This window comes from Myxine glutinosa, chromosome 13, assembly GCF_964187855.1.
Source record: "Myxine glutinosa chromosome 13, kmMyxGlut1.1, whole genome shotgun sequence".
Lineage (NCBI taxonomy): Eukaryota > Metazoa > Chordata > Myxini > Myxiniformes > Myxinidae > Myxine > Myxine glutinosa.
The window spans coordinates 58,221,439-58,234,804 of NC_136273.1; the positions used below are offsets into that span (position 1 = coordinate 58,221,439).

At 39.0% G+C, this 13,366-nt stretch overlaps 2 protein-coding genes across 2 annotated transcripts in view; both read left to right on the forward strand.

The window, feature by feature from the left end:
- Positions 1-13,366, forward strand: part of LOC137415943 (mitochondrial adenyl nucleotide antiporter SLC25A25) — a 210,929-nt gene that overhangs the window by 99,102 nt on the left and 98,461 nt on the right. The window lies entirely within an intron of this gene.
- LOC137417470 (glutaredoxin-2, mitochondrial) overlaps positions 10,661-13,366 on the forward strand; it is a 45,151-nt gene continuing 42,445 nt past the window's right edge. The window contains exon 1 of the mRNA XM_068103390.2: positions 10,661-10,699. Coding sequence (XP_067959491.2) covers positions 10,676-10,699 — 24 coding nt within the window. The 5' untranslated portion in view covers positions 10,661-10,675. The remainder of the gene's footprint in view (positions 10,700-13,366) is intronic.

Consider the following 13,366-nt stretch of genomic DNA (forward strand, 5'->3'; position numbering starts at 1 on the left):
TTTTACGAATTCTCTCGATATGCGATCCCATCCCCATGGAACTATCTATTTTACAGACAAGGCACACTGTCGGTGTCAACAATCTTGTAAGATTGATACACAAAAACACTAACATTGACACACAAAATACCCACACACACGTGCATTATGCGTATTTGTTTGCGTTGGAACCCTTATTTACAGATCCCGATGGGTGTCAACTTTATTTCAATTTCTCAAAATTTGTCCTTCAATTTTATAAGCGCTAATACACAAATGGACCAAAAAGTTTATTCTTAGAAAACCCCTATGACGTCACATTGACATTACCCTTTCAGTTCCCACAATAATTTATCCAAATTTGACTACCCACCCATTTGTATGTCAGTCGACCACTGACCTATCAATCGTGTGGAACAATAGTCCGAAATTCCCACCTGATCATGATGTGACTCTTGTCACTTGGTTTGCCAAAAAAATTGCAAAGCAATTGTTCCAAACTTTGTAAATTTAAAATTTTGTGCCCAACATAAAAGATCCAATTTCGGCATTTGATCAATTAATTATCAATTTGCTTACAAGCAAAAGAAAAAATGAATAATTCTTGCTCCGAAAACTTTTCAGACCCAAGAATCATCGACAGTTATTCATGTTTGTCCAGTAATCTAATTTGTTGAGGCCAATCGTCATTTGGGATTTGTCGCAATGAAGGCCTAATCATTGTCTGAGGTATCGGTCAGCACTGGTACCCTTGATCTTGGTTTACCCTATGAACTTGTCTTCCTTTTGGTATACGGACATCCTCTTTTCCAATGTCCCATCCGTCCACACTTGAAACACCGGTTTCTGTCGTTGCCTGGTCTGTGCACCTGTGCACTTGTATTGCTGGGCTGCATCTCTACATCCCTGAGTTGCCACTGCAATCTCTCGTTATCTCCTGAAACACGAAAAAATTCTCTGTACCGTCCTTTTTGGGGAGACAACTGGAAATCAGATGGGACAACTGTCACTTTCATTCCTAATTTCGAGGGCAGTTGTGCATTTGTCTCCTCCACTGTATCCTGTATCCTTTTTATTTTAAGTTCTAGATCCGTTATCCGTTCTTGCTGTTCCCGTTGTCTGGATTCACCATCCCAAAGATGGAATGCAAGCCAGTCTACCGTTAGATTCTGTCTCTTCCTGGCTTTCAATCTTTGTTCCAATCTTTCCAATCGACTTCGCTCAAATGTACCATCTCTTGGAAACTCCTCATCATGTCCCTTTGTCCACAAATACCAATTCTTGACCTGCCTTATAGCTTCGGCACCATAACGGTCGTACATATGATGTGTACAAGTACCTTTTTGTGGAATCTCTGGTTGTCTTTGTGTATTCTTGCAGGCTCCATTTCCCATTCTGCCTTTTATCAAAGTAGCGTTGGATGTGTTGTAGTTTGTTCCTCTAAAGCTTCACTCGTACCTCCAGGAAGGATCTCTCCACCTGTTCAAACGGTGATTTCCAGAGAATCTCCCTCACCTGTGGCTTTTGCACAATCCAATCTCACAGATCAGTATTTGCAGATGAGCCAGAGGGTCAGTATGAAATGGGTGAATCCTCAGGTGTCCGCTCTGTTGAAGGGGAAATCATACAATGGTAACCGCACATATATATCTATATATAAACTCACCACCTTGCTCAATTTTCCAAGGTTGTCTTCACATTGATAATATCTCACAAAGATATCAAAGCTTCTTTCTTGAGACCGCATTTTCATCAATCAAACGATCAATATATTCAATTTAATTTATTCAATTCAATTTATCCAGTTAAATTTATTCAATTAAATTCAATCAATTAGATTCAATCAATCAACAATTCAATCAATTATTCAATTTCAATTAATTCATCAATATTCATCAATAAATCAAATTAATCATTTTGGATGACTCCTTGCATAAGCCCTTTCCCCAATGATGTCAGGACAGGTCCATCCATTGACTGAGATCGAATCTCATCGGTCGTCACCTCTGGTTCATACCTCATGTCAATTGATGAATCACCGTCCTGTCCTTGGGTCATATCTGACATATTTCCCCATTTTGCCTGGTCTCCACAAATTTTCTTTGCAACCACTAAAGGCAACTCATCCTTCATTCGTGAGACAGCCAAAATGGATGGCAGATATTAAAGTTCATTGGGAAAAATATCTCATCATTTTTTTTTCTTTTAATAGTACCCAAAATCTCTTGGCAATATAAATTTCGTAAAACTCCTGAAATAAGACTGTAAAATTCCTTCAATCATGCTAAATTTTGAAACTCCATCGCTTGTAACACCCAATTTATCCCATAGGGCTTGAAAGTTCTTTCCCAAGTTCATGCAATCATTCTGCATTTCAACCCTATGATATCATTTATAATAATCATCATGATTTTATAGTCATGGTCCTATCATAATCATCTATTTAAAACGAACATTTCCTTTATCACCACAGCTATGTGGTATAATCAACAATAGAATAAAACTGTACATAGCAACAGGCTACCTCATGGCCACTTAGTATACCTATTGACAATAAGTCGTAACAATATCGAATAATCATTGAACAATTTAAAAAATCGCTGCCACTGCTCCAGCCGCAGCATTCGTCATTTTGTCTGCTCATCCGCGTGACCAAAACGAAATAAAGGGAGCTCAACCATTACACAGCGCTTTTAATGGCGCATGCCATAGGAACTCAACGCAATTTCGACTCGGCCAGAAAAACGAGCAAATTTTGCAGGATGTTAACTGGAATTAGCCGTGAAAATATATACAAAATACACAAAAATACACACCCACAAAAATAAACAACAAAACCCAAACAAACCCAAGGTCGACCCTCTTACACAGTAAATTACATCATTTCAGCATCGTATTGATTGCTGAAATATTCCAGGGTTTATACACACCTTAAAAGAGGTATGCGTGGTGTTGCCCCCTCCCACTTTTAATTCCTCATTAAATTCCTCATTAAATTACTCATTAAATTACTCATTAAATTACTCATTAAATTACTCATTAAATTACTTATTAAATTACTCATTAAATTACTCATTAAATTACTCATTAAATTACTCATTAAATTACTCATTAAATTACTCATTAAATTAACTTACATAGTTTCAGCATTGTATTGATTGCTGAAATATTCCAGGGTTTATACACACCTTAAAAGAGGTATGCGTGGTGTTGCCCCCTCCCACGTTTATTCCAGGGTTTATACACACCTTAAAAGAGGTATGCGTGGTGTTGCCCCCTCCCACTTTTAATTACTCATTACATCGTTTCAATTAAAAACATCGCTTCTACTGCTCCAGCCGCAGCATTCGTCACTTTGTCTGCTCATCCGCATGACCAAAACGAAATAAAGGGAGCTCAACCATTACACAGCGCTTTTAATGGCGCATGCCATAGGAACTCAACGCAATTTCGACTCGGCCAGCAAACGAGCAAATTTTGCAGGATGTTAACTGGAATTAGTCGTGAAAATATATCCAAAATACACAAAAAATACACACCCACACAAATAAACAACATTTATTCCGTTCAACAAAACAAACATTTCCTATATCATGACATGCATGTCTTCCAAATTATATGACCAAGAGAAAAAGTAAAACTAATTAAAACTGCGGGCAGTGATAATCCGGGGACCATACCGCTCCATCGTGATTGGACGGGTGCGTGCTAGAGTCGTTAATAACGACAGTCCAGATCCGATTGTTCAAAATTTCAACTCAATCGATCGAAAAATGAACGCAGGGATGCATTTTAAAGGTGCAGTGGCACTAACTGAGTTGCCACGAATATGGCCACGAAATTGCCAATATGGCCATCACAAAATATTTTCCTTAATCAATTGGCTCATAGCATAACCAATCTGCAAGTATCTCATCCGAAGATGTATCTCTGAGGAATTGTAATTAAATAAGTCATTTATAAATCAACGAGTTAATTTATTAAATGATTAATCAATAAATCAAAATTTTCCTTGACAGCCACATCACTTGGTCAGTGTCATGTCCAAATATCAGCTTCCTTACTCAAAAGGTGCCTGAGTTAATGTAATGTAATTACTGTAATAAGATTACTGCAATTACTGTAATGATTACTGTAATTACTGTAATTACTGGAACTGTAATTACTGTAATTACCTCAGGTAATTACTGCAATGTAATTACTGTAATGTAATAAGAAATGTAATTAATTAAATAAGTACTTCATTAATCGCTAATAATTAAATAACTCGTGAATTCTTATCCGATTTACTTAACATTTGAGTGTCCCCAAAACGTTGGAGCAAAACGTTGCAACAACGAAAGTGAAACGTTGTAGCGACGTTGTGGAAACGTCAGCAAAACCCAACATTTGAATGTTCCCAAAACGTTGGAGCAAAACGTTGCAACAACGAAAGTGAAACGTTGTGGCGACGTTGTGGAAACGTTAGCAAAACCCAACATTTGAATGTTCCCAAAACGTTGGAGCAAAACGTTGCAACAACGAAAGTGAAACGTTGTAGCGACGTTGTGGAAACGTTTTACAACAACATTATTTCAATGTTGTAGGAAACTAATGTGAAAAACGTTGAAACAACGTTGTGGAAACGTCAGCAAAACCCAACAAACAAGAACAGTACACATTTCCTGTAATTATCTCTCATAATCACCAAACAAGAACAGTACACATTTCCTGTAATTATCTCTCATAATCAACCAACAAGAACAGTACACATTTCCTGTAATTATCTCTCATAATCACCAAACAAGAACAGTACACATTTCCTGTAATTATTTCTCATAATCACCAAACAAGAACAGTACACATTTCCTGTAATTATCTCTCATAATCACCAAACAAGAACAGTACACATTTCCTGTAATTATCTCTCATACTCACCAAACAAGAACAGTACACATTTCCTGTAATTATCTCTCATAATCACAACAAGAACAGTACACATTTCCTGTAATTATCTCTCATACTCAACAAACAAGAACAGTACACATTTCCTGTAATTATCTCTCATACTCAACAAACAAGAACAGTACACATTTCCTGTAATTATCTCTCATACTCAACAAACAAGAACAGTACACATTTCCTGTAATTATCTCTCATAATCACCAAACAAGAACAGTACACATTTCCTGTAATTATCTCTCATACTCAACCAACAAGAACAGTACACATTTCCTGTAATTATCTCTCATAATCACCAAACAAGAACAGTACACATTTCCTGTAATTATTTCTCATAATCACCAAACAAGAACAGTACACATTTCCTGTAATTATCTCTCATAATCACCAAACAAGAACAGTACACATTTCCTGTAATTATCTCTCATACTCACCAAACAAGAACAGTACACATTTCCTGTAATTATCTCTCATAATCACAACAAGAGCAGTACACATTTCCTGTAATTATCTCTCATACTCAACAAACAAGAACAGTACACATTTCCTGTAATTATCGCTCATACTCAACAAACAAGAACAGTACACATTTCCTGTAATTATCTCTCATACTCAACAAACAAGAACAGTACACATTTCCTGTAATTATCTCTCATAATCACCAAACAAGAACAGTACACATTTCCTGTAATTATCTCTCATACTCACCAAACAAGAACAGTACACATTTCCTGTAATTATCTCTCATAATCAACCAACAAGAACAGTACACATTTCCTGTAATTATCTCTCATACTCAACAAACAAGAACAGTACACATTTCCTGTAATTATCTCTCATACTCACCAAACAAGAACAGTACACATTTCCTGTAATTATCTCTCATAATCACAACAAGAACAGTACACATTTCCTGCAATTATCTCTCATACTCAACAAACAAGAACAGTACACATTTCCTGTAATTATCTCTCATACTCAACAAACAAGAACAGTACACATTTCCTGTAATTATCTCTCATACTCAACAAACAAGAACAGTACACATTTCCTGTAATTATCTCTCATAATCACCAAACAAGAACAGTACACATTTCCTGTAATTATCTCTCATACTCAACAAACAAGAACAGTACACATTTCCTGTAATTATCTCTCATACTCACCAAACAAGAACAGTACACATTTCCTGTAATTATCTATCATAATCACAACAAGAACAGTACACATTTCCTGTAATTATCTCTCATACTCAACAAACAAGAACAGTACACATTTCCTGTAATTATCTCTCATAATCACCAAACAAGAACAGTACACATTTCCTGTAATTATCTCTCATACTCAACAAACAAGAACAGTACACATTTCCTGTAATTATCTCTCATACTCAACAAACAAGAACAGTACACATTTCCTGTAATTATCTCTCATAATCACCAAACAAGAACAGTACACATTTCCTGTAATTATCTCTCATACTCAACAAACAAGAACAGTACACATTTCCTGTAATTATCTCTCATACTCAACAGACAAGAACAGTACACATTTCCTGTAATTATCTCTCATAATCAACCAACAAGAACAGTACACATTTCCTGTAATTATCTCTCATAATCACAACAAGAACAGTACACATTTCCTGTAATTATCTCTCATAATCACAACAAGAACAGTACACATTTCCTGTAATTATCTCTCATAATCACAACAAGAACAGTACACATTTCCTGTAATTATCTCTCATAATCACAACAAGAACAGTACACATTTCCTGTAATTATCTCTCATAATCACAACAAGAACAGTACACATTTCCTGTAATTATCTCTCATACTCAACAAACAAGAACAGTACACATTTCCTGTAATTATCTCTCATAAATCAACCAACAAGAACAGTACACATTTCCTGTAATTATCTCTCATAATCACAACAAGAATAGTACACATTTCCTGTAATTATCTCTCATACTCAACAAACAAGAACAGTACACATTTCCTGTAATTATCTCTCATAATCACCAAACAAGAACAGTACACATTTCCTGTAATTATCTCTCATAATCACCAAACAAGAACAGTACACATTTCCTGTAATTATCTCTCATACTCACCAAACAAGAACAGTACACATTTCCTGTAATTATCTCTCATACTCAACAAACAAGAACAGTACACATTTCCTGTAATTATCTCTCATAATCACCAAACAAGAACAGTACACATTTCCTGTAATTATCTCTCATACTCAACAAACAAGAACAGTACACATTTCCTGTAATTATCTCTCATACTCAACAAACAAGAACAGTACACATTTCCAACCAATCAACCAACAATTTCGCAATTTACTGTAAATTTTCCAATGATCATGTCGGGCCTTGAACATTCCACGAATCCTGCACCAATTTTCTCATACTCAACAAACATGACCCAACAACTATTTATTCAACATAGGCCAAAGTCAACAACAATTTCAAAAAATCCTTAATTTTCATTCGATCGCCATCTTTCATATTAATTCTGGACCGGCATGAGATGGCGTTGTCTGTCATTAATTTATATGTTGATCGAACGATTTTTTTAATTATTTAGGTGTTATAAAAATGGCGGGAAAAAATTGGCGAAAATTTTTCCTCTCCTCCACCCTTTTTTTTTTTTTTTTTTTTTTTCTTTCTTACTTTGGACCCACGGCTTTCGTCCTACACAATTCCGTTTAATTTGTCTAAATCCGACCAGTCGTTCCAAAGATATAAGCCGTTTTGTCGCAATACCATAAATTGGAATGAGGTAAAATATATATATATATAAATATAACTCCATTTCCCGGCTCCCTGTCGCACGCCGAGCAAGTCGCGTGCTTTGAGCAAGTGCAAAAAAAACAAGTGCAAACTACTTTACACGTGTACGGGTGTGTAAACGAGTGTACCGGCCTTACATGACTTGGAAGCAGATGGTCTCATGGTGCACTCACGGGCCATCCGCTCCCAGTTCACAGCAAGGCCCTTAATAACCAGCGTATTCGCGTGACTATGCACTAATCTTCGCAAAGACGCAGTCTCAATCACACAGGCGAATGCAGGCAGACATTCGTTCGCTTCGCGCACATCAGTGGCGCGTGTCAGAAGAATTACACAGCGCAGGAAAAATACGTATTTTACAGAAATCATGAGAAAAAACACGAATAATAGCTACAATCGTTTAAAACGTTCCATCCGTGACTTTGTCCGCTTATTCACTATTCCTGATTTGCCATCAAGGACCTCGATCATTCCCCGGCGTACTAACCCTCCGCTTTTGTAAATGAGATTTCAACAGGATTACGACTCAAAGGAAAAAGAACGAGCAGACATTTTGTAGGACGTTACCTCGGACGATCGTTAAGATCGTTACATCTTAATCATACAAAAAAATGGTTCTTTGGGTAGTAGCCACAGCACCCGGGAGTACCAGCTCAGCAATGGTTCTTTGTGATCCACTACCCAGCACCCTAGACCAACTCAAATGGATCTCTGTGTCGCGAGCACATCACCGGAGCCAAAAGGTCTCATCTATATCTTCCTTCTGAGGGCTCTCCTGCACCAATAGTGCATGGAGAAGCCCAAACACCACTTTCTCCATATACATACAAAATAACTATACACAGGTTCGTATATCATAATGGACAATCCACAAGAAGCCATGCTTACCTTGGCGATGTCCACTTGATCCCCGTATGGGCCACCAAGTTGTCCGGGAATAACGGACAATCTACAAGACGCCGATGACTGAGACAGTTTTTTACAAAGTAAGGATTTATTAACTAATAATTCACTTGTTTCAATATATTAAAGAACTACAATACTATAACGAATCTAGTAATTCAAGTCGTTGGTTCTTCTTCGTTCACCGGTGCTCTCCTGTTTTCTGTTTCCCATTGCGTGCTCATTCGTTCCGTCGGGCAGGGGTTATCGTGGCAAGTGCTCCTGACTCAAAGTATGTTTCTGACTTTATGGGCATCGTCGCGCTAATCCCTTCTCCGCAAATGCCCCGAGGTCATCCACGCTCGCCTCATTGGAGCCGGTTCGCTCCCCCCCCCTGCTGGGAGTTGCATTTGCCTCACAATAGGAGGGTGCTCTAGCCCGGGGCTGTGACCAGGTGAACAAGAGATTACCACGTTCGTGCAAATTCCTGACATTCATTTACGAAATCGTCTATCTGCTTCGTTTTCCAATTCCAACGATCAATATGATGTCAAGATCTCTACTTCCATATTGGTTTTGATTAATGCCATACAGTACATTTAATACCATGCCATACAGTATATTAATGCAGTACAGTACTTCCACAGCTCTGTCCCCCAAATATTCCTACAGGTCGCACAAGATCTGCCTGCAACCCTCTAATGGTTAAACTGCCAAAATCAAGACTTTCTGCTCACCTTCACTCCTTCATTCCTCTTTTCTCCCGCCTCTGGAACAAACTCCCTCACTCTCTTCAATCCCACTCCACCCTCCAGGTCTTTAAAACAGCTGTTCACCACCATCTCTTATCCTCCCCCATCCAAAACCTTGATCTTTTCTACCCCCGCTAATTTCGGTCCCCTTGTGTTTTATACCTCTCCCCCCCCTTCCCACACCTCCTCCCCCCAAGCCCTCTCCCTCCCACACTTCTCCCTGCTCTCAAATGTTGTGGTTGTGTGCTTCCCCTTCTCTCCCCATCTTGTCTTCCGCTCCCTCTTTTTGTATATTTTGTTTGTCTGGTTGTTTTGTTAGTGAAATAAATGTTAGCTCTTTCACGAGCCTCGATTCAGTATACCAAAAAAAAAAAAAAAAAAGTCTGGATATATATATATATACGTACAGTTACTACTTTTGTGGGGGGGGGGGGGGGTGAGAGATTGCCATAGAACAGATAGATGTGTGGATAGTTGTATGGTCCAGGATTTTTTGTTTGAATGTGTACCACACGTAGAGTGTTGCATTGTAATAAATAGTGAAGGACTAAGATAATGAAAGGTGTGTATGGGCCTTCCCGTAAACATCTACCGAGGGTGCCAGAAGACAGTGCAAGAAAGAGGGGCAGAGCTATGAATGCCTCCAAGGGCGGGGTTATGATCGTCTCCTGAAGGGGGTGGAGCCAGGTCCTCAAGGGGCAGAGGGTTGTCCAGAGAGTGGAGTGCAGGAGCCTGTATCGCATGGGTTTGGTGAGCTTGGGATCACGCTATTCTGAGGAGAGACTGAAGAGGTCTGAGGAGAATCGGTAGTGTGCAAGAGAGAGTGTTTGAGGGTCGCGCTCTGATGAGAGCTGTGGAGGGAGCATCGTGGTCTGAGGAAGCATGTACCTCGTTTGCTGCTTGGTTCTTGCTGCCCGTCCATCATCGTGCCCATTTTTCAACCCATCACCTCAACCCTCCTCATCACCTGCTCATGGCTGCTCCTCACCCATCCTCCCTCCCTCTCCCCACAATTCCCCCCCCCCCCCGCGTTACCACCAGCCTTGAGTCCCTGGTTTTGTCCCCTTTCCCTCTGTGATTGAGTCTGCAGTGAGAGGCCTTGGATTTCTTTACATTTATTTTATCTCATTATAAATAGTTTTTTCTTGAATTACCCTTAACAACCCTTTATAACCTATTAAAATTACCCTTTAGAACCCATTATAATTACCATTCAGAAGTAAACAGAGTGATTGAGAAAGGTTCTTCTTCTTCTTTTTTGACGGAAGGATGGACATCGACAAATATTGAAGCTGCTGGACCTCTTCAAAAGCAGATGGATGCCAATGTTGGTGATGCGGTGGGTTACAGGGGAACTCAAATGCATTTTTTTTTTCTGAAAACCATTGAAAATCTTTAATCACGATTCCTGCAGGGTCCGAATGCATAATACACAAACACACACAAACAAACTTTCTTCTTCATATATTATACATATATACATACATACATGTATGCATATGTAGATATGAACGTGTTGTCGACTGTTCTGATTTCCTCGCCCAACTACTTTTTAAACGTACATCCTTGTGAAATTATTTATTTCGCTTTTCAAAAAAAGAATACATCACTCAACCTGAAGTTCCTGTCGTTTTATGAAATATTTTTTACCGTACCACACCTGATAAACAATACTATACAGAGATTGTTCAAATTGGATTACAGACTTAAAATATATCGACAGATGCATTATAATATATTGTACTATCTTTGCCAGATACATTTTTTTTATATACTGGAAATATATGACTAACGGGGATTTCACTGTCAGTCTCCAGCTAACCTTGAGCCTGGTGTTGGGCTAGCGGTTAGGGTGCCAGCTTAGGATCCTAGGATCCTGGGTTCGAATCCCGGTCGATCGCTGAATTAATGCCAGGGGGATTGACTCAGCCTGTCATCCTTCCGAGGTCGGCAAATTGAGTATCAGTTCACTGGTAATTCCCTGCTTGTCGTAAAAAGGCGACAAAAAGGGTTGGTGGCAGGAAGCGCATCCAGCCATAAAACATTGCATCAAAAAGTGGGACCAAAAAAAAAAAAAAACAACAACCACGGTCCCCAAAAAAGGCCAACCCCCGCTTGCGGGGAAAAATGGCCTCGAAAGGTGGGGTTTTTTTTGGTTTTTTTTCTCCAGCTAACCATAGGATTGTGATTCCTTGAAAAGGCAGAATCTTTACAGCTACAGTACCATAACCAGTGAATGCAGACAGAAAGCAATTTCACATTTTACAAAAAACTAGAGCAATGCAAATGCGTCGCCAATATGCCACCGTGTGGTCCCTGCCCATGACAATGGGTAGATGCCCTCTTTGACTGCCCTAAAATAAACAAGTTTGATTGAAATACCTTTAGCTGTTCTCAAGTATCATATATTTACCAGACATGGCCTCCAAGGGCGGGTAAAGTTTGGTAAAGGTTTGGTAAAGGTTTGAATCTGGTGAAGTTTTGAATAGGGTAAAGGTATCAATGAGGGGCGGGTTGTGATAGTTGTTGTCGTGCCTGTTGTTGTTGTTGCTGCCGTTCTGTTTCTCAAGCCATTAACGATTCAGTCCACTACTGGATCCGAATCTTTACCCGATTCAAACCTTTACCAGATTTAAACCATTAACCAATTCAAACGTTTACCGGATTCGATTTTATTTTGCCGGATTCAAACCATTACTGTATTCGAACCATTGCCCTATTCGTTCGCGTCTTACATTATGTTTCTCAGGCCTTTATAGGATTCCAACCATTATCGGATTACTATAGTCCATAATTTACCCTATTTACGCATTCGGATCTGCCTTTTGTACAAAGAAATCAACCACACTCCCCATTTTTGTAATGATACAACCCTGACTTTAAATCGGGTAAAGGTTAAGGGTAAAGGGTGCTAACTTTACGGACATCTCTCACAGTAAATAAATCCGTGTTACGGTGTTGCTCCGTAGATCTCTTATCTTGTATAATGAGGTTTAATATGCACTCGGCAACATGGAGATCACCCATTGGCGCAAGAGATGGAGGGGTGTAACTGTTGGACGTTTGTGATTTAATTACAAATCGAGATATCTCACAGTGTTATGTCCCAATCAGCGACGGCCAAGATCACGTGTCAAGTGAGTTCTTTAACTTCCTTGCCTTCCTCTGCTGCTCTGTCTCATCAGCTCTTGTCTCTAGGCCATAAAAATACCACACCTTGCTGCATATAAATACCACACCTTGCTGCATTTAAATACCACACCTTGCTGCATATAAACACCACACCATGCTGCATATAAATACCACACCTTGCTGCATATAAATACCACACCTTGCTGCATATAAATACGACACCTTGCTGCATATAAATGCCACACCTTGCTGCATATAAATACCACACCATGCTGCATATAAATACCACACCATGCTGCATAGAAATACCACACCTTGCTGCATAGAAATACCACACCATGCTGCAGAGAAATACCACACCTTGCTGCATATAAATACCACACCATGCTGCGTAGAAATACCACACCATGCTGCATAGAAATACCACACCTTGCTGCATATAAATACCACACCATGCTGCATATAAATACCACACCTTGCTGCATAGAAATACCACACCATGCTGCATATAAATACCACACCATGCTGCATATAAATACCACACCTTGCTGCATATAAATACCACACCATGCTGCATATAAATACCACACCATGCTGCATATAAATACCACACCATGCTGAATAGAAATACCACACCTTGCTGCATATAAATACCACACCTTGCTGCATAGAAATACCACACCATGCTGCATAGAAATACCACACCTTGCTGCATATAAATACCACACCATGCTGCATATAAATACCACACCATGCTGCATATAACTACCACACCATGCTACATATAAATACCACACCATGCTGCATATAACGACCACACCATGCTACATATAAATTATTATAAATACCACACCATGCTGCATATAAATACCAC